Source organism: Magallana gigas, chromosome 6 (assembly GCF_963853765.1).
Source record: "Magallana gigas chromosome 6, xbMagGiga1.1, whole genome shotgun sequence".
NCBI classification, from domain to species: Eukaryota; Metazoa; Mollusca; class Bivalvia; order Ostreida; family Ostreidae; genus Magallana; species Magallana gigas.
The window spans coordinates 28,880,061-28,906,256 of NC_088858.1; the positions used below are offsets into that span (position 1 = coordinate 28,880,061).

Below are 26,196 nucleotides of genomic sequence, written 5' to 3' on the forward strand. Positions count from 1 at the left end.
TGAATTGCCAGTCTACGATATATTGTATAACGAGCCATTCTTAATTAGTATTTTCGCAATTATCTCAAATTTGGAACAGACTTCGCGTATAATTTTTGCAATTTATATTTTCCTTTCCCTAAGGATGATTTACGCTAAATTACGTTAAGATTAACTCAGTAGTTCTTGAGAAGAAGATTTTTTAAAATGCACCCCCCTTTTTTTACAGTTTCGAGGTTTTCTCCGCTTTGAATACAGATCGGACTTTTATTTTTGCAATTTATATTCACCTTCTTATAAGGATGATTTGTGCCAAATTTGGTTAAATTTGGCCGAGTGGTTTTAGAGAAGAAGATCAAAATGTAAAAAGTTTACAGACGGACAGACAGACGGACAGACGGCCGGACAGACGGACGACGGACAACGGGTGATCAGAAAAGCTCACTTGAGCTTTCAGCTCAGGTGAGCTAAAAACCCTTCTATGTTTAAATTAATTCAACTTTTTAATACTGAAAATGTTAAAGATCTCTGTAATCTTGGCAAACTCATCTCTAAAAGTATACCATTAAGAGACAACTGTATTACATAATTGTTAGTCTTTTGTTCTGTTTTCTCAACGTGTTCATAAAGTATAGTATATGTTATAATTTGTACGTGCACAAGTTCTCCTGTAAATACACTACCACCTCATGTTATGCATATGTTATACTGATAAGCTGTAAAGCTTAAAGAAATAAAGAATTGAATTGTAAGTTTTCAGTACAATATGCCTGTATTGATTTAATTCTTGGATATCTAATTGGCTGATATATACACAGCCAATTGTTACTCCTACAAAGATATAACTTTTAACAAAAGTTTGACGAATTGTAGACTTTTATGTGCTTTAATGAATGCATTATTATTGAAGATAGTATTTGTGTGTGTATACATCCATCCATCCATCTATCCATCTATCTAGTCACAGTGGTCGTATTAAATATAGAAAACTTAAATCACAAAGTCAGAGTAAAACATGTTTTTCTCTTTGTGTTTTTATTCATTAAAGTTTTTTATATATATAAAATGGCCAGGTGTACTTCGTTTACCGAGTCTCAATTTGACGAGATCATATAACTGAAACATATATATAATTATGCTATAAAACAAATTTTGAGTATGCCAGTCTTTCTTCCTTCATGACATTGGAAACAAAACTTTATTCAATACTATATTTTATTTCGTCTATCATCAGCATAAGAAATGGTTTTACAGTTTTTTTGTTTTTTGTTTTTTATCGTAGTTTTAACATAGTCCATTTTCATACTGCAGCCTGCCAAGCAGCGAGAATCTGCATCACCGTGTTTACTGGTAAATGTGGGAGAGTGGAGCATAAGACTGGAAGGGTTGGGCCACCTGAAGTAGAATTCAGACAATTAAAAAAAATTAACAAAACAAGAGACATATAAAACATTTTTCTGAATTGAGCAGCTTCATTTGACTTGATCAAAGCAACAAATTAGATTTAATAAATTACAAATTATTATACAACAATTAACACTTGTATTTATACATGTACCAATTCCAAAATAATAGGCCTATGGGTTCATTTGCTAAAATAATTGTATAAAGTTACTCTGGCCAAAGTAGCCAATTATGCCCCCTTTTTTATTTCACCAGAGCTTCATTATTCACAGAAAATCTTGCATGTAAGTTCTGGGGACATGGTTTCTTGAGTTGTTTGTTTGAAGCTATTTGACCTTTTTAATTACCGGTATGCATACAATTTCCAGACAAGATTATCTCAGTGGCTTCAGAGGAAAAATAACAAATAATTTTTTTTAAATTAACAGTACACCTTTATGACTCCATAAAACCACTTTCAGACCCCATTAGGTTATGGTATAAATATAATTAAACTTTTCATAAAAGCTTTCTTGCATAAAAATTGAACAAATTTTTTTACAAGCATATTTCTGAGAAGAAAAATAATTTTATAGCTGTATACATGTATTACTGTGTAAGAAAAATTAACTTGATTTTGGCCACATTTTATATCAAGGTGGTCATTGTTATATTGAAGCTTCCCCCAATTCCGTCACACAAATTACTAGTAAACAAGAGGCCGACAAACCTTGACGGTCACCCAAGTACCATAGTCCATAGACAGACATGTCAGGGAGTCTCATGTTTGCATTAGTAGCGTTGATTTACACTTATCTAAGACTTCTCTGATTGTTATCCCCCGCTTTTATTATTTGATGTTTACCAATGGCAAAAAAGTTAACTGTGTGAAACAAGTGACCTAAAAAAAATACATCTTCACTCTAAGGTCAGGTTTGGCATGCCCATGATCATGCCACACCCTTAATAAATAGCCTGAACCTTGGATTTCAATTTAAGATGAAGATATTATGGACATTATCACATAATGACATTGCATTTTGTTTGTTTCCCATGACTGTGAAAGTACAGAATATACTATAATATACATTTCACTGTGTGGCTAATATGGTCCTACCAACCAACTGACCCGAACAGCTGACCAAAGGATCATGAATTTCACAATCAAAGTAGAGAGTCTTATGGACATCACAACCATGCCTTAAGTGCAGAAGACAAGAAGATTTTCTAAGATTAAATACATCTTCACTATATAACCATATTGGCCCCATCCAAGTGCCTAAACCCATGACCATAAATTTTATAAGGTAGAGGATATGAACATAATAAGCTAACACTTAGTTTTTCTTTTTACCTGGGCCATGAATTTGGTTTGAGAGAGAGATTTTTTTGGAGTGGTTGGTTTTTGTTTCATCAAGAATCTTGATGTCAACATGTCTGATATGTTCAAAAGTACTGTAAAACATAATTGACATTTTGTGGCTTTGATAATCATTGGTTTGTACAGAAAACATCAACTAAATCCATCAGCACATCATCAAGAAGATTCGTAAATTCATGGATGACAGTGGCACCTACCTTCAACTATTATCTTTGAAATTTCCTCTGGTGTTGGAATGTTGTACCATGTGACATAAGCTGACAACAGGACCAGATCACAACTCTCAACAACATTTGTCTGCAGATACTTCACTATTCCCTCCATATTTGCTAATTTTAAAAAGAAAAGAGCATTTCTTTTAAATGCTCTTATGTTCTCATACTGCATATCCAGTAACTTTCACAATGATCTTGTTTACATTTTTTTCACAATCTCTTTTAAATCTGGATTTATTGAGTATACAGAAATTATACGCTGTAATATTTTCGGTAAGAAAGTATTAAATCGCAAAAAATGACTGACACAAATTGAAAATTCTACACATTTTTCCCATTTTCTCTAATTTTATTACATTGGTCAAAAAATGAACCTTCATCAGAACAAATTTTGTTTGTAAATCTTTCTCACAGGATTTCATTTAAGTCAGTCTCTAAAATTTACCTGCTTGCCATCTATCCAGCCTATCTTCTAGCTGTGACTTAAGAGCTAAAAGAAATTCCATTTGCAACAGCTGTGTGGAGGAAACATTCTCTAATTTTCCCAAGTTGAATGGACTGTTATAATATGCTAGAATATTCTTAAGCTGTCTAATCCCAAGGTGAGTCAATGAAAAGTTGGATTGGTTTAGGACCTAGAAAAAAACCCAATTTGTATCAAAACTACATATGCCATCCAAATAGAATTTTATTTGGAATACTGGAATTGGAATATTGGAAAATTTTGTTAGCAAGATAAGCTACATAAAAAGAGAATCTTGTGAAATATAGGATGAAACATAGATAAGCAATGATGGAGTCTGTACTACACTTTTTAATGCAATTTAAGGAGAAATGGCAATTTTCTAATATTCATATGCCATAATGATTGATGATTTTAGTCAATCAGTGCTAAAGCATTTACCTATCAACAAGATCTTGCATTTTACTACAAAAATTAGCTTGAGTAATGCACATACTCCATGCTACCCCATTACTTGACAAAGATATACACAGTGAATGGTAAGGTACTCATGAAATACACAATTTGATGAGGTGCATAACTTGCAAAAAATCATCAGCAAAAAACTTCCTGCATATATGCACATCTATTCTTTTGTCTCCATCAACTTAAAATTTTTGAAAGGGTAGAAATACTGTAAATTCCTTATTAACATGAGGAATTTATATCCACATAAAATCACCAGAAGCATCCCTTGTGGATTTTAAAACCTTGCAATTATTTTTTGAGAGTCGATAACTATAGAAAATATGGATAAGTGTTCCGCGTTTGCAATTTGACATTCTCGCAATTTGATACAAAACAGCGGGATCTTGGAATTAAGTATCCACGTATTATAAGGAATTTACAGTACCTGGAAAAATAATGGAATCGGAAAATGGCTGGGAAGCGGTATTGTTTAAAAAACAAATATACTTTGTGGAGATTATTTCTTTAAATCTAATATAATTGACAAAATGTTCAACACTATATTCGAAGCATTTTTGTGATGTCATATGTACTTCTTAATCAGATGACATACCTTTCCTACCATTGCAAGTGATATAATTATACTGCATCAGCTAGGTGATTAATAATACCGGTACTTCATATTATTTTTAAAACTCCTTTGATAGGTCTTATTCTTTGCAGTTCCTGCTTGGGCTTTGACATATATTTCATTTACTCCATATTTTGTGAAAACATTTTGCCTCATCCTCAAAATAAGGCATATTCTTATAAAATTTAATCAAGAGCAATTTACATAAATAAATCTGAAGGTTTCCCAAGCATGATTCACATTAGTACATATTTTCTCTATGAAGTTTATGCAAAAAATACTAAGATTATACAGAGACATAAATAACAGAGATTGGTAACTCTGCCATTAGCGTGTTTGTTGTTGAAAAATGGAATGGGACCAACCTTTCTTTGAGAACTACATTTTAGTGAACTGAGATAATGATCTTAAACCAAAAGTATATTGTTTTAATGAAAAGTGTGCATAGGTTTTAGACATTTTTAAAACAAAAAATTGAAAAATAGGATTAATATATAGAAAATATATTGGCCAACTATAAAACATAGTCAAAATCTCGGACGACGGGTAGCCAACTGCCTCCTAAAACTCCTCTTTAATATTGTTTATATGACATAAACTCATGAAAATATAATATTTTGAATGTTTTGCTAATAGGTTTTAGCTGTTTATATTTCGATATAATTGTTTATTAGAAAGATATACTAATTTAAACTGGGAACACTTTAAAATAGGGACCACAGGATTTCGCGAGATTTCAATCAGCTGCCAATCTCTGTTATTTATGTCTCTGGATTATACTGATCTTTCACATTCATAAAAATATCTTAATTCAGTTGCTTACACATACATATCTAAAAAAAACCTCTCTTGAGCCTTTGGCGCAGGTGAGCTAAAAAGAGGGTATGCACTAAAATTCACTAGCATTAATCTAATAGCACTTGCATTTGCGCATTAATACACATGTACCAAATTTTCTTTTTTGATGGCAGCTATGATAGTTTTCAAGTTTAGCATGAAAACAATTGCATACTGCAAAACGAAGGAACAAAAAACAGTAGGGTTAAAGGTTGATACCTGATCAAGTCTAAGATGAGTAGAGATCACTTCTGGTTTTTCTTGAGTGACACAGGAATACAATATAGATGACAGCTTCTGAAGAGTTCTATTTCTCTGGGAGAAAAAGAAAAATAATTGATTTGAAAAAAAATGTGTGTTTTTTTTAATATAATGTCTTAACTCTTATTCTAGCACATCCACTTTTAAACATAATAAATGACCATGAAGTTTTACCAGTCATTGACCTTTGATTCTGACCAAACTGCAAAACCAAAAGTGACCATGGGGTTCTTGAGATATGGCCCAAATCTCCAAAACAAAATACCAAAGCATTAGCTTTACATATTATTATATTGAAGATTTTAATACCACCACAACCTTTGACAATTTTGGTTTTTCTTCATTTTCTTGAAATCTACAATCTAATGTAACCGAAACTGTTGGAAATGTTGCTTTTGCATGATTTCATTATGTTTCAATGCAATTAAATCTTAAAAAATATTTAGACTTTTTTGTACTATAAGTAATGAGACTTTTAGGCCAGGTATGTACTTGTAATATTTCTGATTACATTGATCTTTGTATAGGATTTGTGTAGTGATTATATGCATTATCTTACTTTTTTACATTACTTTATATCAAATTCCCCTGTAAATTTCAACCGCTTTGCCCTTAAGCCATGCATATTTTTATTCATTGAATAGCATGTATTTTTGACATTATATAAATAGTGCCTGTTTGGGAGGGTAACAGTTGAAATTGACACCCGAGGAAACCATTGTCAACAGACGCGAAGCGGAGGTTGACAATGGTTTTCGAGGGGTGTCAATTTCAACTGTTATCCTCCCAAACAGGCACTATTTATTTTATTATACTGAATGTCTTAATTTTAGAGAATTTTTATATTGCTTTTATATAGAAATGACGTGAATTCTACGGCGAACCGTACGCGCATAAATTATGCGCATGTAACAATTTGTTGTGTTACCCGTTGCTAAGTGTGTTGCTAACGATGAGGGTAATAGAACGGTTTATCAACTGCGTCTAAATCAATCAGATTTCAGTATTTAACATGAAAGTATAATTATATCAAGTGGCATATTTGTTTGATAATGTAAAAGTTAACAATATGTGTAAACTATTTCCATATGTTAAATGTGATTTGACTTAAGTTTAATAAAATATTTTATTTCAAAATTTCATGTGCATATTTTTGTATGTTGCCATAACTCACCTATGTGTGTAGAACTAAAGATCTATCAACATTTTTCTGAAGTGCTACAGTTCTGAAGCTACATGTAACTGACCTTTAAGGCACTTACAGTAAAATCATTCTCTTGTAAGAAATAAACATAGGTAATCACAAATTACAAAGCTCACTGAGACAGGGCATCACCTTTATGAGACCACCTTTATCATATTATATGAAAATCATTGTTAATGATCTTTGTCTATTCTTGGATATTCATGGATACTGTAGTGTGGTTTGACACAATGTCATATGTTAACAAGTGAAAAGCTGTCAATGTGACAGCAAACCGGGTTTTCTTTTATGTAAACTGTATCCATAATCCATGTCAACCCTTATCCAGTGAAATGGAGTACCCTACATGTATATGCAACATTTTGCCAAAAAATGACAAAGTTCAAAAGCTGGTATTTTTTCAATAAATTATCGGAAATCAAAATCCTAGCAATATGCACACCTCTGATATATGTACAATTGATCTGCAAAAGAACAACTTCCTATCTTGAAAACTGTAGGAGGAGTTATCCGTACAATGAGGGTACCCTTTTGGCAGCCGCCCACCCACCCGCCCGCCATTTTCACCATTTAAATAACTGGATTTTTCCGTTGGAAAACCCGGTTAAAAATTGTTTGACAATCAAACGTTAATTTAATATGGTATTGTAACATACAATTTTAATCAATAAGTAATATAGCTAGAATATAATATTGCATCTTATGATACTATGCATACATGTCTTAAGTAACTCGGAGTGAATGGTTCTTGTCCTCAAACAAAGCATGCTTACGATAGGGTATAGTTCCGATAGATTGCTTTTACATTTAGTGAGGTACTAAAGTATATACTTTTTCCATCGATATCTTTAATTCAAAGAACAAATGTGCATTAACGGAAGAAGATTGAATACCAGTATTTAAAATAGAAAAAGTATGCTCACAGATGGAATCAAACCAGGGCACAAAAACATCATGTGTGACATAGTCAGCGCTTTAACCTACTGAGCTATCCAGGACTTACTCTTATCCATGTAAAAATAGACCAGTATGATATAACCTGTTTCCGAAATTTTTGATGTTTTTTTTTTGCAGCAGCAATGCTATATATATAAGTTGCATGAGGGGATAACAATGGTTGAATCCTGGCATTGGTCATAGAGTAGGATCATATAAGAGGATCCATAAGAGAACGTTATCCTGATAATGGTTATGGAGTAGGATCATAGAAAGGATCGGCATGGGAACCTTTTCCTGACATTGGTAATAGAGTACCAGGTAGGATCATCAAGAGTATCCACAAGGAAACCTTTTCTCGACATTAGTATACAGTAGGATCATGGAGAGGATCCACATGGAAACCTTTTCTCGACATTAGTATACAGTAGGATCATGGAGAGGATCCACATGGGAACCTTTTCGAGACATTGGTCATGGATTAGGATCATTGACAGGATACATAATGGAACCCCTTTCTGACATTTGTTTTTGAGTAGGATCATAAAGAGGACCCACAAAAGAGCCTTATATTGACATTGGTAATATCATAGGATCATTAAGAGGATCCTCATTGGGAACCTATCCCTGACATTGGTCCTAGAGTAGGATCATAGATAGGTTTCATAAAAGAACCTTTTCATGTATCACCAGGTATTGTTAAGTTCAGGTCAACAGCCCCAGAACTATTCAAGGAGAACAATTAGGGAAACACTATGTGCATACTGTAGGAAGTAAACAGAGATATCACCTCTAGTGCTTACACATGGTCGATGCAAACCTTCAACTGCTTGAACTTGTGTACATAACATTATCATTAATGTGAACTTTCATTACAAAAATAAACTTTTTAAAATAATACTTTATCTGGGTGTCTGTTGGGTGGTTTTTGTTTGTCATTTCAACACAGATTATTTTTTGTTTTCTATGTTAAAAATTTTAGAAGTTGAAACTATCAACCATATCACAGTTGTCACCTCACAATCAGGAGGAGACCATCTTTGTATATAAATACCTGACAATCATCCTTTCCCATCAGGAAATAATCTGCCATTGATGATATAACAGGATCAGTGGTAAAAGCTTTGATGACATCAGGCTACAAAAATATCATGACATAGATTATAAGTAGCAGAGATCATTACATGTATATGTCTTAACAAACAGAAACTGGTCAAAATATTAACATAAAATTATTCATCTAATTGCATCATCATCAATCAAGAAATACACACTTAAAAGTATGTAAATATTGATTCCCTTAAATTTCCTGATCTACAAATTTTTATGTCTCTACATGTTTATCTTAACAACTTTATTCTCAAACAGACAGATTACATTATATATGCGAGAGCATATGCCGTATTTAATTGGTAAACATTGACAAAATGTCTGGGCTGGTGATTAAAATGATTTATCTTACTGTATTAAGTTGGTTACCACAGTGACTGTCTTTCTAATCACCTGGTTTTTTGCTCCTATTATTGGTAGCTTAACCATAATTTTTTAACATATCTGTTATATCTGCGGGTTAACAATGTACCTTAACAGATGTATGGCTGGAGTGGTCACTTGTCAGTGATTTCGCTAATACACTTCTGTATCCCTACAACAAAATTGAACTGGATTTATTTGATCAGAATAAAAGTGGCACGTATTGTTGATTTTGTTGCCAATTTCATGCCCAAATTCTAGAAAAATCTTACCTTCATATAAGTTTTTGGCAACTTTGGCAAACAAATCTTTACCGAAAAATATATTTTTAAAATTAGGTAAATATCCTGTAGGTTTCTTTAATATTGGCATGTGATTGTAACAATCACATTGGAGTATCATCATACTTGTAAATATAACATAAGCCTTATGGGTGTAAGAGTTTGTATCAAATATAAAATATCTAAACAAACTACCGTAATAGAATTCATCTTGATTTTCAAATTTTTCACAACATATTCTGAAGTTATGAATTGAACATGATTTAACTCAATTTTTTGGCCAACTGGTTTCTGAGAACAAGATTTTTAAAGAGTTTTCTCTATTTATTCCTATATATGTAAAAATTCACCACCATTGAGGCTCCGACTTATCCACAGGGATCAAGTTTTGAACAAACTTGAATCTATACTACATGAGGATGCTTCAATACAAGTTTCAGTTTTTCTGACCAAATGGTTTTGAAAATTTCAATTTTTTTTTTTTTTTTGAAAATCTGAATCTTATTCTCATAACTGCTTAACTAGATTGACCTTTTTATAAACTTATTTCTTGCTGATTTTGATATGAGGTGAGGAGCAATCTTTCGACTTTGTGTAAATACTACTCTTTTTTTGACTATGAAGCGAAAAAAAAACTAGACAATATTGAGATGGTGACCATCTCAAAAGACCCCACTTAAATAATGGACAATAGGATGAAAGCATTTCAAAGAGTTTTACTTTGACAGTGACCTAAAACTTAGAAATTTTCCAGTTGGCATTAAACATTTAATTCCATCTCATTATCCCTTACATACAAACATTTTTGTTCAACCTGAGCAAAATTAAGCAAAAGGAAATAATTTATGATCTAAAACTGACCATAAAGAGATCTGCAATGACCTTCAGATTGACTTGGTTCAAATTATAAAGTCACTGCTCACCATTAACCAAAAAGCTCTGTTCATGTGAAGTAGGAGCCAAATAGGGCCAAGTAGAGAGTATGTACTTGCTCTGAAAAAAGAATTTTGCGTGATCCAATATGACCTTGACACTTGACCTACAAACATCATTTAAGGTCACTGCACACACTTTGATCGTAAGCACTCTGTGAGTGAAGTATAATCCAGATTGGACGAAAGGGAGAAAAGATGTGCCCTGGACAAGGTTTTTTCATACAATTCTGCTATGACTTTCACATTTGACCTTGAAACTTGGTTCAATGTCACTGTATACCCTTTTGGAGAGTATATATGCTCTGAAAAAATAATATTTGCGCAATCCAATATAACCTTGACCCTTGACCTACAAACTTCATGCAAGGTTAATGCACAACTTTGATCAATAGGCACTCTGTGAGTAAAGTTTGAGCCAAATCGGACCAAGGAGAGAGAAAAAATGCTCCGAACAAGGATTTTTCATATAATTCTTCTATGACCTTCAGCTTCAACTGAGAAACATGTTTCAAGATCACTCCATATCCTTTACTTAAAAGCACTCTGGGTGAAGTATGAGCCAGATTTAGCCAAGAGGAGAGAAGATAGGCTTCAGACAAGAGATCTTGGATGGACAAATGGACAGAAGGATGGATGAACGGAAGGACAGATGGATGGACAGACTGATCACTATAGGGCGCCCACAGAGCGGGGCTCTAAAAAACAATATAAAACAAAATAGAATTCATGTTGAAACAAACATACACAAAACATTGTTTTCTTCTGAAATATGGAGTTTGAATATTCTAGTATGTGTTGATACTAGAACAAGATATCTGTGAGCCAATGCTCACTAGTGATACCCCCGCTCTGATGTGAATATGCAAAATAAGCAAAGTCGACATTTAACAGAAAGCTGGCATCCGATTGGTACAGAAATATATCCCACAATATAGCATGCCTAAACAAACACTGTGTAAAAATTTCAAGCATCTCCGATAAATAGCTGCTGAGAAATCTTTGACGAAAATTTGTTTGAAAATTTTGGCAAAAAATAAACAAAGTCATTATTTAACAGGAAGTTGACGTCCGATTGATACAAAAATATATCCCACAATATGGCATGCCAAAACAAATAGTGTGTTAAAATTTCAAGCATCTGCGATAAATAGCTGCTGAGAAATCTTTGACGAAAATTTGTTTGAAAATGTTGGCTAAAAATAAACAAAGTCGTCATTTAACAGGAAGTTGACACCCGATTGGTACAAAAATATATCCCACAATATGGCATGCCTATACAAATATTGTCTTAAAATTTCAAGCATCTGCAATAAACAGTTGCTGAGAAATCTTTGACGAAAATTTGTTTGAAAATTTTGGCTAAAAAATAAGCAAAGTCGTCATTTAACAGGAAGTTGACGTCTGATTGGTACAAAAATATATCCCACGATATGGCATGCCTTAACAAACACTGTGTTAAAATTTCAAGCATCTGCAATAAATAGTTGCTGAGAAATCTTTGACGAAAATTTGTTTGAAAATTTTGGTTAAAAAATAAGCAAAGTCGTCATTTAACAGGAAGTTGACGTGCGATTGGTACAAAAATATATCCCACGATATTGCATGCCTTAACAAACACTGTGTTAAAATTTCATGCATCTGCGATAAATAGTTGCTGAGATAAATGTGACAGAAATTTTTGTTACGGACGGACAGACGGACAGACAGACACACAAGGGTAAAACAGTATACCCCCTCTCCTTCGGAGCGGGGGTATAAATATTGTAAAGTTAAGTGAGTGATTTAGCAAATCAACTGGGCCTGTAAGTCTTAATGTTTCCCTTGTGTCTTGTATACAAAATGAAAAATCTGACTTCTGTTTTCTCAGGGTGTGTAAATCTTTGGACAGGCTGACAATTTTGCTAGCTGTCAGCCCTGGATGTCAGGCTAGGATTTATTTTGAAGAGATTCAAACACTGAGTATATACTAGATACAACACTCAGTCTGATAACGTATCATAAATACCTTTGGATCCAACACATATGACAAGTACCCAGCTCTCTGCTTCACAAACAAGATTCCATTTTTCTTCAGGAGCAGACTAAAAAAATAGAAGTCTTTTACATAAAATGGTAATGAAAAACCCAGTCAATTGAATGACTGCTGCGGCTGTAATCTAACTGCTAAAAAGGAGTCAATGGAATTTTTACAGTATGATATGTGAATTCAAGTCAGCAGTTATGCTAGAAATCAATTCCATGTCCTTTACTATAGAATAGAAATGTCTAGAAATACATTCATGAAATTAAAAAAAACCAAGAGGCCCATGGGCCACATCGCTCACCTGAGGAACAATAGGTATGATAAAATCAGCTTAATGGAGTCATAGTACAAACAATCTGGACAATGTACAATAAAAATACATGTAGATCCTGTATAAATAAAATCCATTTTCCCCCCTTGGAACTCGGAAAGCCCTGATTGCTGCCAATATTTACAAGAGCAGACTTTAATCACCGCTCCTGCACATACATAGGGACTCAACGTTACGCAGGCAGGGATGACTGCACACCTACGCAACTCAACAGGTACCAACGTTAACGCAAGCAGAGATAACGCAAGCAGGGATGACCGCACACTTGCGCCAACAGCTCAACCTAACGCAGGGAGTGCCGCACACTTGCGCTAGAAAGGCCAGAACACCAGCAGGGATGACCATACAGTAGTGCTCCGCCGCAACCACCACCAATACAAGCAGGTATGACCGCACACTTGTATTAATGTAATACAGGGCAGGGATGACAGCATACTCTGTCTAGGTTAGAAAAACACGAAGATTAGATAGAGCAGGGATGTCCACACACTCAATCTATCCGTACCTGTTCAAGTTTAACCCCAAACTGTTACTCATGATAATGCAATAGACACTGTCCCTATATATGTGCCGGCCTAAAATAATTCATAGTATCTAAAATTTGGAAATCAAAAATAAACAAACTAATCCGGCCTAACCCAAAACTACTTATGCAGAACAACTTATATACATTGAATATTTATTATTGTATAAAAATAATCATCACAATAATTGGTTAACAGTGGATGCATTAATTAAAATAATCAAAAATCAATAAATCAAGGGCAATAACTCAAAACAGTAATACAAAAAGATTCTAATGAAAAAATAGCTGCCTGCTTCAATTTTAGTCATATCACATGTTGAGTATTGCAGTTCTCAAAAAGATCCTTTACAATTGTTTATATATGGGATATTCAGCTACATCAAACTCTGAACCTTCTTGTGAGGCCGAAGAATTGTCCTGGAGACAAAGTCTTAACAATTATAAAGAATCATCTTGCTGATTAGTTTCTGAGAAGAAGATTTTTAAAGATTTACTCTATATTCCTATGTAAAACTTTAACACCCCCCCCTCCAATGTGGCCTCACCCTACCCCCAGGGGTCAGGATTTTCACAACTTTGAATCAACACTACCTGAGGATGCTTCCACACAAGTTTCAGCTTTCCTCGCTGATTAGTTTCTGAGAAGAAGATTTTTAAACATTTACTCTATATATTCCTATGTAAAATTTTAACCCCCCCCCCAATGTGGCCTCACCCTACCCCCAGGGGTCATGATTTTCACAACTTTGAATCTACACTACCTGAGGATGCTTCCACACAAGTTTCAGCTTTCTTGGCTGATTAGTTTCTGAGAAGAAGATTTTTAAATATTTACTCTATATATTCCTCTGTAAAACTTCGACCCCCCATTGTGGCCCCACCCTACCACCAGGGGTCATGATTTTCACAACTTTGAATCAACACTACCTGAGGATGCTTCCACACAAGTTTCAACTTTCCTGGCTGATTAGTTTCTGAGAAGAAGATTTTTAAAGATTTACTCTATATATTCCTATGTAAAATTTTAAACCCCCCAATTGTGGCCCCACCCTATCCCCAGGGGTCATGATTTTCACAACTTTGAATCAACACTACCTGAGGATGCTTCCACACAAATTTCAACTTTCCTGGCTGATTAGTTTCTGAGAAGAAGATTTTTAAAGATTTACTCTATATATTCCTATGTAAAACTTCGACCCCCCATTGTGGCCCCACCCTACCACCGGGGGTCATGAATTTCACAACTTTGAATCTACACTACCTGAGGATGCTTCCACACAAGTTTCAGCTTTCCAGGCTGTTTAGTTTCTGAGAAGAAGATTTTTAAAGATTTACTCTATATTTCTATGTAAAACTTCGACCCCCCATTGTGGCCCCACCCTACCACCGGGGGTCATGAATTTCACAACTTTGAATCTACACTACCTGAGGATGCTTCCACACAAGTTTCAGCTTTCCTGGCTGTTTAGTTTCTGAGAAGAAGATTTTTAAAGATTTACTCTATATATTCCTATGTAAAACTTCGACCCCCCATTGTGGCCCCAGCCTACACCCGGGGTTCATGAATTTCACAAATTTCAATCTACACTACCTGAGGATGCTTCCACACAAGTTTCAGCTTTCCTGGCTTTCTGGTTCTTGAGAAGAAGATTTTGAAAATTTCTCGAATTTTTTCATTAATTTCTAATTATCTCCCCTTGAAAACGAATGTGGCCCTTAATTTTCACAACTTTGAATCCCCTTTGCCTAAGGATGATTTGTGCCAAGTTTGGTTGAAATTGGCCCAGTAGTTCTTGAGAAGATGTTGAAAATGTGAAAAGTTTACGGACAGACGGACGGACGACAGATGTGATCAGAATAGCTCACTTGAGCGTTCAGCTCAGGTGAGCTAAAAACCATTTCATTCTAACTTCCTCATTTTTCCTGAGAACGAATTAACTTACTTTAGGGTACTCCAATTCTTGTCAATATGAAATGTTATAGGCCAATACCTTGGTCCCAATATTTTAACCTGCAAAAGATGATGTAGTCAGCATATATTTATTGAGCAACAGTAAAATGGGCCAAATTGCTTACCTGGGCAACATTATCCTGCTAAAAACAATGAATCCCCAAAGAAAGCATTTTATTGTTTAAAACATTTAGATAGAAATACTGCTTGGTCTGCATTAAGTTTCGATTCCATATTTCATAACCCAGTCCCTGGATTTGCAATTTGTGTTGGTTATTGTGATTTCATGAAATATCAAAACAAAGAATTGAAGTCCTCTCACCTCTTCAATTTTATCTAACTCAGGAAGAAGTGTAGGAGCTGAAGTCCTGAAAACTTCCCCACAGTAATCTGCCGTGTCCTACAATAAAAAAATGTATTATTTACTTACAACCAAAACACATGGCTTTCTTTAGGGGCATATTGTAAAAAGGGTTAATTACATTGGATCTAAGTATGAATTTTCTATGGCCTAACAATAAGCAGTAAATTTGCATCATTTACCAAAAATAGTTTTTTGGGTCATCATTATGGACATCAGTTTAGATTTTTCTCTGTATAAAAAGTTACAAAGTTAGGAACACTAATTAATTTATTAAAACAGAAATAAATACTGGGTAATCATTTAACGAATTACTCCCTCAGAAGCACTTGTATTTATAATAGTGTCAATGGCATACCCAAAGCTGGCATACCCCTACTCAAGGTGCTAATTACATGTATAGTGTTTTGTTTGTGTCCAAAGCTAAAATATTTACAAATTATTATAAGCTAAAACTTTTTAAAGAGACATGGTGATGCACAAACCCATAATTTACCATATATCGCATTTTTACACAATTTCTACATATTTAAAATAGCATATGTAAAGATAAACTTTAAATCAAAAAAGATTATGGTGTTCAAAAGTAAATAAATCAAATTACCGGTATAAAGCTTAAAAAAATAGAATTAAGTGCTGGACCAACACATAAATATTGAGTTTCCTTCCGTTTCATAGCCACGCAACTGAGAGGGGCTACTGCAGCGTAGCATATATCATAAGCCAGCGCCCTCTCATTGTAACCTTATGTCTGTTCAGAAGATGCACTACACACATCGAATAAAGTAAAATTTAAATTCTTTTTTCAGTGTGTCTGTCCCACTGTAACTATTTTAAGACAGCAATCGCAATCACATGACACTCAAATCAATGTCCAAAACAACTCAATTTGTTTATATGTGTATTTTCGGATGAGTTTTAATGACTTGTAGAGGATAGGTGATGACTTATAATGCAAGAAACCTTTCTTATGATGAAATTTCATATATTTCTTATTTGTCATCATCATCAAAAAGTTAAACATCCTTTTTGAGTCACCTTGTCACTTTAATGAAACGATCAATTAAAAAATATAGTAAAGAAGACTTTCAACAATGGCACAAAAGTGCGAAACAACACCACCACAGCTTATCTAGTCAAATATATCTATATATCCCTGTATAAATATTAAACCTCTATATTGTGACCATTTTCCACAAAAGATCATGATCATGAACTTAATTAAATCTACACTACACTAAGGATCCCACACAAATTTCAGATTTTCTAGGCAAAATGGTTTTTGAGAGGATTTAATTTTTTTTTCTATTCATCCCAATGTAAAAATTTAGCCCCCATTGTGACTCTACCCTACCCCTGGGAATCACGATTTGAATCTACACTATCAGAGAATGCTTCAACACAAGGTTCAGCTGGCCAAATAGTTTATGTCAGCAAAAGACTTTTAAAAATTGCCCAAAAGTTTTTAATTACCGTAATGTATCATGTATAATATGCACTCGTGTATAATACGCACCCCCAAAGTTGACCAAAAAATTGCAAAAAACAGCAGGTCCTATGTATAACATGCACCCAAAAAATTCAGAAATCAACGGCCGCCATTTCCCTCCAAACTATCGATGTTTCATGATAATTTTATAATCAATGCGCAATTTCTTTAATTTTGTGATTGGAACATTTCATAGCGATGAAAATTGACGGCTGCTATTTTTCCTTATAACTATCGATGTTTAATGATAATTTCATAACCCAAGCGCTTACTGCATTTCGTGATCGGGGTAACATGGCCCAAGCGATATTAGTCAAAGTTCTTACAATTTTACTTAAAAAGGATGGCATGATTTACATGGGCGCTATCAAATATCATTAAACACTTTGTTAAGAGTTTCTTATACAACAAGAAGTAGAAGATCATCATATGTAGAGAAGAACGGCAACTGAGCTTAGTGCTTAAAAGTAATAATGTTTGCAGATATAAACCAAAAGAACATCAAAAGAAATGATTTAATTGATTAAATATAGTCAAACTCACTGATTGTTGTTAAATAAACATTGTGAAGAAATGTATGTATGTCGTATATTGTCATTAGCAAGTCGTACAAATGATCGATTTATTTTTAGCAGTGTCTATGTAAAGCAATAACGTTTAACTGCATAACTGGACACGAAGTAATCAAGTTTAATAAAATCTAATCTTTATGCACTTTAAAACACCCTGTGAAGTCCGACACAAGACAGGTGCATGCTTCTGACACCGGAAATTGTTAAACAAACATTAACAACGCACTGAGTCAACAGATGGCTGCATACGTAATATTATGGCAAATACAACAGCATTATTTAAACTCGTTTGATGCAAGAAATAGTGTTGAGAGAGGATATATATTTCAATACATGGAAATAAAACTAAGAATAAGGTATTTCTGATGCAGTTAATTTAGTATACACTCACACAACTTGCATAACAGGCTATATCGGCAGTCACTACTCCCGTGGTATCAAGAATCATGGTTTGAAAAAATGGGGTAAAATTTTAGTCCTATGTACAACATGCACCCCCTACTTTTGATCAAATTTTGGCTGAAAAAGTGTGTGTTATACATGCCACATTATGGTATTCTTTATTATTTCCATTTAAGAGAGGACATAACCCTTTGTTAAAACAAACTTGACACCCAAAGGATGATTTATGCCAAGTTTGGTTGAAATTGGCCCTGTGATTCTCGAGAAGTCAATAATGTAAAAAGTTTACAGATGGACAGACAGACAAACAGACAAAAGGTGCTAACAGCTGTCAGATCAGGTGAGCTAAAATTTCAGATGTTGTGGGGTTGATAAACACATGCAATTAATAACAGTAGCCGAAACCCTTATAATAGAAATATTATATGCCTTACTTTGAATCTGATTTCCAGAGGTACGTAACAAGGTTCTCCCGAATCTACATCTCTTGGAAGCACCACCCTAGCTTCAGTGGCCAGTACATATAGATGACGAAAGGCTTGCAAATGATATCTGTATGCATATACAAATAAAAAAATGAAATATTGCATCCTGCCTCTTAAATGTTTCAATCTATTCATATAAAATGGATTTGATATCATGTTAAAGCAGTTATCGCCCCTGAAAGTTTCACTTACAACTTTTGAACCTTACACTGTAGGACCATCAGACCATTTCAAATTGAAAGGTTGACCTTGATCAGTCAAAATTACATAAAGGTCCAAGGTCAAGGAGGTTAAACAAAAAATTTACATACTAGTTTTTATGACTTTTTTATGAAGTAATGCAAAAAAAATATTTTATTAATTCTATTGAAACAAAATAACTTTAAACATAAACAACAAGCATTCTGAGAGTATTGCATTAGCAATACACGTCCCCTACCGGTTTGTGGAAATTGTGAAAGCAATGCACTGTTATGCAGAATATCGAACCCGAACATTAAAAAATTGGAATAAAAAAAATTAATTTTCTCGAAAATATGTCAACCAGACGCTACAAAAGTGTAAACTTGATCTGCAGTTTGACATTTTGAAGCTGCTCAGCAAATTTCATATTATTCCTCAAACGCATAAAGAAAAAAAGTGTGGAAAACTGAAGTGGGACAGACAGACGGACGGACAGGCGGACTGACGGATGCAGAGGAAAGCTATAGTCCCCTCCGGTGAAAACCGGTAGGGGACTAATAATGAGGAGGAAAGACCTCTAATTGTTTGAGAACACATAGTCTACTAAATCTTCTTCTTTTTCTATTTATCTCGAGATGACTTTTTGGGAGTTGATTTTTATCAACTCTCCTATGCAGTTACTCTGGCATATCGAAAGTGAAACAGTGTTTGGACCTAAGCACAAATCATCACCGCTGACAAGATTTAGTTCTTGAAAATAATCGATAAATTCGATGAAATGTATCTTGAAGCATTGCTTTTTAAGAAACTTATTTATGAATACCTTAAAAATAGTCAGATGTTAAATAGTACGAACAATTAGATATGTATTCATACGCCAGAGTTCAATAAAGTCTCGTTCAACCATCGGCTGTCTCTGTAAATCTCCGACAAGCAGAGAGTCATTTTATATTTAGAGGTCATGTCATCAAGCTATCACGTGACCTGGTGTGCATTTCTCTTGCTTGTTGGAGATAAACGGTGACAGCTGAGCATCTGGTTGAACGAGACTAGAGTTCATTATTGCTTGGATCCATACAATTTTTAGATTATTACGATTACTTATATATAGTTTGATGGAACCAATTATATCTTTAATCATTACACAACACGATATATACAGGGTTTTTCTCAAAATTCTTGTCAGAAAAGTCCGAGAATTCATATTATAAAAATGTGCGTAATTCAAAGACAGATTATAAACTACTTGCCAAGCAAAGTAACATATCTTTGATTTTAAAATGAACAATAATCGATAAAATCAACTCCTGTGTGTACTTCAGTACTTTGATTTGTTATTAGGGTTATCAAAACTTAACAATTTAAAATTAATGCAATTGGTAATTAAAAGTTATGGTACCAGATGACCCTGTTTCTAAAAACTCCCAAAACTTTCAGAGTTAATGCCCTTTGTGTAAGAAACGTCCTCTGAAACCATAAGAGATGGATATTTGAAACTTTTACTAATGTCTTTAGTTCACTTAGACGCTCCTTCCATTTATTCATACCGATAGGGTCCAAGGCCCCCTACTAGCAGTTACCATAATCATTGCTATTTTTGAGAGAGGAACTTCAATAACTGAAATCAGTTGATTATTAGAGATCCCACAGTACTGTGAGTAGCTTTATTAAACGTTATTTACTGCATAATGAAATAGAAAATCATTGCAGAAGTGGCAGACCTAAAAAAAAAATTACGCCCTGCAATTACAGAAAATTAGAGAGGTTAGTTAAAGTCAATAGGAGAGACACTTTGGCCGACATTACTGTAAATTTAACAAGGGCACCGCTAAGCGGAGCATCGATCCCCTCGCGACATGAGTTATTGTGTGTAGGGATGCATGATTTAGCAATATATAGTTATGTTAATGAGAAGACCACATTCTACTAACCCTCACTTACTGCAAAAACTACATTTTCTTTACCTGTACTAGATCTAAATCCAAAAAATATCAAGTTGTTGATTTGAACTGCTTACTTTCACTTTGGCTTCAAAGAAGTGAAGCAGAAGATTGATAACTCTTACTCAGAAATTTCGATTCATAACTCGTATACAAAATTGATTATGACATTGATTTAATGAAATAATAATTTGTAATAGTATTATTGGTTTGGTAAGGCACATGCATTTTTTATTTGTTATTTTACAGAAGTGTGCAATCTATGATAAATATTTTTTAGTTTTGAACGAATTTTGTCATAATGTATGCCCCCCCCCCCTTTACAATGGTGTAATTTTATCCAAGTTTTTTGCATAAAAATTTGACCAATTAATATGACATTGCATTTGTTTTAATCTTTTACAATGAGGCATATTTGTGCAAAGGTTGAGGAAATTCTATTGGAAGGTTTTTTATTAATTTACTAGAAAACTGAAATGGAGTGCACACACACACATACATACATACTCACATACATACACACATACGAACACACACACGCACAGTAGCGATGCGCGAGGGGATAACAAAATTATACAAATCCAGTTGCCAACAAGTGAAAAGCTGTCAATGTGACAGCAAACCGGGTTTTCTTTTATGTGAACTGTATCCATAATCCATGTCAACCCGAATCCAGTGAAATGGATAAGGTGAAAGGGTACCCTATATGCAATATATATTTTGCCAAAAAATGAATAAGTTCAAAAGCTGGTATTTTTTTTCCATAAATTATCGGAAATCAAAATTCTAGCAATATGCACACCTCTGATATATGTACAATTGATCTGCAAAAGAACAACTTCCTATCTTGAAAACTGTAGGAGGAGTTATCCGTACAATGAGGGTACCCTTTTGGCAGCCGCCATTTTCACCATTTTAATAACCGGATTTTTCCGATGGAAAACCCTGTTAAAAACACAGTTTTACATGAAAATGGTTTTAAACGAAGAGTAAAAAGTTGGTGATAAAAGAAGTAAACAGAAAAAAACCCCAGCTCTTGTAGTGTCAGGGAAAAGTGGAGAGGACCTGTTGAAAAAAATTGGAGAGAAATTATTTATTCTGATGAAAGTAAGATGATGGTTGGCCATGATGAAAGAGTGTACATATGGAGAAAAGCAGGGGAAGTTTGGCGACCAGATCTTGTTTCACAAAAACTGCGTTCTAACTCAAATTCATGAAATGGAGGTGCATTTTTTGGTTCAGACCTGGCACAGCTGCTGCTGTAAAAAGGTCACTCTGAAAGTCTATTACTTTTAAGATAATTGATTTGTATGGAAAATTATTTGAAATTGTTATTGTCAAAAACCCAGACCAAGCAGCTTTAACAAATAGTATAATACAGTACCTGTTGTCATTACTGTGGAAAGGAAACTTTGGGAAAAATGCACATAACATTATTCCAATAGCTTCTGGAGTTGTACTGAGTGAATATCTGTTAAATTGAAAACAGAGACAAATTTCAAAAGAGATCTATATAAAAGTTTCATGATACAGCAGGGCTAAAGAAGGTTGTAAATTTTGGGACACAATTGCAAAATGGATATATTTTTTATCTGTATTTTTTATTCAGAAATGAAGTGGCTGGAAATAAGAATGAATTCATGTTAGACTATCCTGCAGGATGAATAAATACTTGATGAATTTAAACTTTGAGGATTTTAAACAATACTTTCAATTTTTCTAACCATTGATCTCTTGAAATTTTATCAATGTCCCCTGAAGTTCGAGTTATCGAGATTCACCTGTAATGTCCTGCATAACTTTATACATGTATATACATGTATCTTCATTTACATGAGAAAAATCTTGTTACTAGAACAGTTTCTTTCGAACTAAGAGAGAATGTCAGATCTGTTCTCAATACCTTTAAAGAAAATATTCTTTGTTCTATTAATTTTTACCTGCCACCACCAAGGAAAAGTAATCCAACAGACATGCTGATTGCCATATGAGAACCGTAGGTCACAAAGATATTGTGTGGTGGTCCGATTCGTGCACGCAACATACGACAAAGTCGCAGGACCTCGAGATTCCCAGAGCCTGCCATTACCTAAATTGTAAAAAAAAACATAGAGAGAGTATACCAGCGGTAAACTACATTTATATAAGGTCCAACTAAATTTAACCATCTTTTCAGTAAAATGCACTTTATCTTTAGGATGTTGGATCCTGCGATCGAAAGCTTTTTTCTAGAGTATTTTTAAACACTCAAAGCCTAACTAAAATTATAATTAAAATTTTAGGGTTTATGTTTCTTTTGGCACTTCGGTGTATTTAATATCACCTTTCTGCACTGAAAGTGCAAATTGCATATAAATCACTTTTCCCTCTATAATTTTTCATTGGAATTAACAATGGCATCAAATACAAACTTATACTATTAAAAATTTTTTTTTTAATAATAAAGACAAGAGGCCCATTGGCCACATCGCTCACCTGAGCAACAATAGACATATTAAAATCATCTTCATGGTGTCATATACAAAATATCTGAACAATGTGGCAAAATACATCATATATAAAAAAAAATTCCACTGCATATTCTTATGTTTTATCATTGACCCCTTTGTAACAGGATTATTTCACCAACTATTTATATATGGATTATAACCCTACATAAAACTTTTAACACCTTGTGAAGAAATGTCCAGGGGCCAAAGTCTACACAATTACAAAGAATCAACAGTATGTCAAAATGCTTGCATATAATTAAATAAAATTTGGGTTACTGTGAATAATTCAAATGTTTTCCTTTGTAAAATTGGAACCCACCACCATGTGGCCCAACAATACTCCCAAAGATTATGAATTTGACAATTTTTTTCTACACTATATAAACTGACTAAAGTTACAGCTTTCCTATGGAAATCATGTTTTAGAAGATGATTTTTAAAGATTTTCCTCTTTATATATCCCTATGTAATTATTTGACGCACCCCCGTTGTGGCCCAACCCTTCCACTGGGGATCATGATTTGAACAATCTTGAATCTACTCTACCTGAGGATGCTTCCACACAAGTTACAGCTTTTCTGCCCAATCAGTTTCAGAGAGGAAAACTTTTGAAGATTTACTCTATATATTCCTATGTAAAAATTTGACCCCCCCCCCAATTGTGGCCCCACCCTACCCTCAGGGATCATGATTTGAACGAATTTGAATCCACCCTGAGAATGAGAGTTTCAGCTTTTCTGGCCAAATGGTTTTTCAGAAGATTTTCAGAAATACCAACAAATTTTCAATGATACAATTTTTAATTATCTCATGAGATTTTTACAGATTTGTCTCTATATACTCCTGCGTAAAAATTTGAACCCCCCCCCCCCCACCCCAAATCATTATGGCCTTACTCTTTCCCTGGCGATTTTAATTTGAATAAACTGGAATCCCCATTACCTGGCACTTTAGCCAAATGGTAATTGAGAAGATTTTATTATTAATTACCAACTAATTTTCAATGATTCCTAATTTTCTCTCCTTGAGAGAGGGCATGCCCTTCATTTTAACAAACTTGAATCCCCTACACCCAGTAAACCTTTGTGCTAAGAAGTTTGCTTGAAACTGGCCCAGTGGCTATCAAAAAGAATCGAAAAATGTAAAAAGTTTATGAACACAACACAAAAATTGATCAGAAAAGTTCATTTGTTATAGACGAAGTAAAATAAAAAGTTCTGTGATTTGATGGCCTGTTTTTTTATTCCATTGGGTGCATTTCTGCACCAAAAATTTAATAAATCTAGCCCTAGTGCTAGAACAGAAATATTTGGCAGTGTTCGGGACTTTATTTGTGGGGATAAGAGTATAATGAATGAGTAATATAGGTGAGTTGATGTAAACTTGTACTAACCATAGCTAGTGAGAGGAGAATAGTGACCATACAGTTCTCTAGCACACCTCTCCCTGTCTGCTCCACATGAGATTGACTGGACATTATTGTCAAAGCAAGCTTTATGCTCTTCATCTGTAATTACAGCACAGCAATGTAAAACATATACTACAACCAAATGAATTATTATACAACACAACTATGACAGAATTATGATAGAAGTATTTTCACATCAACAAAGTTTTTACAGAAAAATAATATATAAGATAGGTCACTGCACACCCTTTGATCATAGGCACTCTCAATTTCTACAGACCTTTTCTCCGTGTTTTTCAAAGTAAATTCTGCTGGTTCAACTAACTTAACAGATTTTAAACAACACAAGGATACTTTATTGTCAAATTTGGTGTTGAAATTGCTTGTTGGACTAATAGAACATGAAAATGTGAAAACTTAGATACATTCTATGATGACTGTATGTACTAGAAAAAAAAATTCTCTTGGGCCATCAGCTCAGGCGAGCTAAAATACCCAATAAAATAACATTTACCAGTGTTCCAAAAGCCATCTGATTGGCTGTTCCTGCAAATTTTAGTCCAATAACCAAACAGCCTCCAGCCACCACATTGCAATAACTTTGACTAAAAAAAAACAAACAAAACTCAAATTCATTGACCTGGATGCTTGTTTCAATTAGTGTAATGCTTCACAAAAATTTGTATGATTTCATATATCAATAAAGTTTCTGAAATTTGATTTGAAAGTTCAAAGATAGTTATCAATATAATTGTTATCTTTTTTAGAATAGGGAAAAATTGATTTTGTAACAAATAAGACACTTTATCATAATTTGCTATCAATCATAAATTATACATATCCTACAAAACATGTCAAGAAAAGTCAGGCAAAATGTCCACTGAATAAAGAGAAAGTCAAGGAATAAAATTATGACATAAATGTATTGCTCTTGTGGATGATCTCATTACTAAATCTAAAAGCATTTGAAAACAAAAACTGTATGATGTGTTTTTTCACCTCTTACTTCTCAAGCCATTGTTCTGATATTGCATGTACATGTACCATGAGTACTGCAGCCACACAAAAGTAGTCAGAACTCAGGGGTGTTAAGGAAGCATATGGGCAATTTAGTGTCATATTTTAACTGTTATATTCAAAATCGTGAGATTAAATAACTGCTTTGAATCAGATCAAAAACTTAGTATTATCCTTTCAAACATATTACATTACATTACATTATATTACATTTACATTACATTATATTGTATTATTACAAATTTATAATAATTAATAACTAGAAAACTGACCAGTCAGGAAGGGCTCTGCTATGACCATTAATATAGAGAAGTGAAAAAAACTTTGAATTCCATCCTCTTTATATTAACAATGATGAAAAATAAATGCCCGGCAGAAGATGTAAAGAACTGGAATATATAGGATCTCGTTATTTGTAGTTGGATATGATTTTAACCCAACAATTAAAATGTTTTTTTCTTGAGCCTTAGTGAGGGGATAAAACACACAAGTTGGATAAAAATCATATTATACTACAAATCATATGAGATTCTATTTATCCCATGTTTTATACACCACAATCAATGTTTACACTGTTTATAAAACTCCAC

At 33.8% G+C, this 26,196-nt stretch overlaps 1 protein-coding gene across 2 annotated transcripts in view; it reads right to left on the reverse strand.

Annotated features, from left to right (window-relative positions):
* Window positions 1–1,176: 1,176 nt before the first annotated feature.
* Window positions 1,177–26,196, reverse strand: part of LOC105321354 (anaphase-promoting complex subunit 1) — a 101,142-nt gene continuing 76,122 nt past the window's right edge. Inside the window, exons 41-55 of one of the 2 annotated variants that reach the window (XM_066086811.1) lie at window positions 25,104–25,194; window positions 24,575–24,688; window positions 22,630–22,778; window positions 22,074–22,160; window positions 18,516–18,633; window positions 15,580–15,657; window positions 15,250–15,317; window positions 12,432–12,507; window positions 9,483–9,518; window positions 9,320–9,382; window positions 8,792–8,875; window positions 5,556–5,651; window positions 3,404–3,593; window positions 2,941–3,072; window positions 1,177–1,374 (exon numbers count right to left, since the gene is read on the reverse strand). In XM_066086811.1, the coding sequence (XP_065942883.1) occupies window positions 1,280–1,374; window positions 2,941–3,072; window positions 3,404–3,593; window positions 5,556–5,651; window positions 8,792–8,875; window positions 9,320–9,382; window positions 9,483–9,518; window positions 12,432–12,507; window positions 15,250–15,317; window positions 15,580–15,657; window positions 18,516–18,633; window positions 22,074–22,160; window positions 22,630–22,778; window positions 24,575–24,688; window positions 25,104–25,194 (1,477 nt within the window). In that variant the 3' untranslated portion in view covers window positions 1,177–1,279. The remainder of the gene's footprint in view (window positions 1,375–2,940; window positions 3,073–3,403; window positions 3,594–5,555; window positions 5,652–8,791; window positions 8,876–9,319; window positions 9,383–9,482; window positions 9,519–12,431; window positions 12,508–15,249; window positions 15,318–15,579; window positions 15,658–18,515; window positions 18,634–22,073; window positions 22,161–22,629; window positions 22,779–24,574; window positions 24,689–25,103; window positions 25,195–26,196) is intronic. The other variant, XM_066086812.1, reaches the window with a different exon arrangement.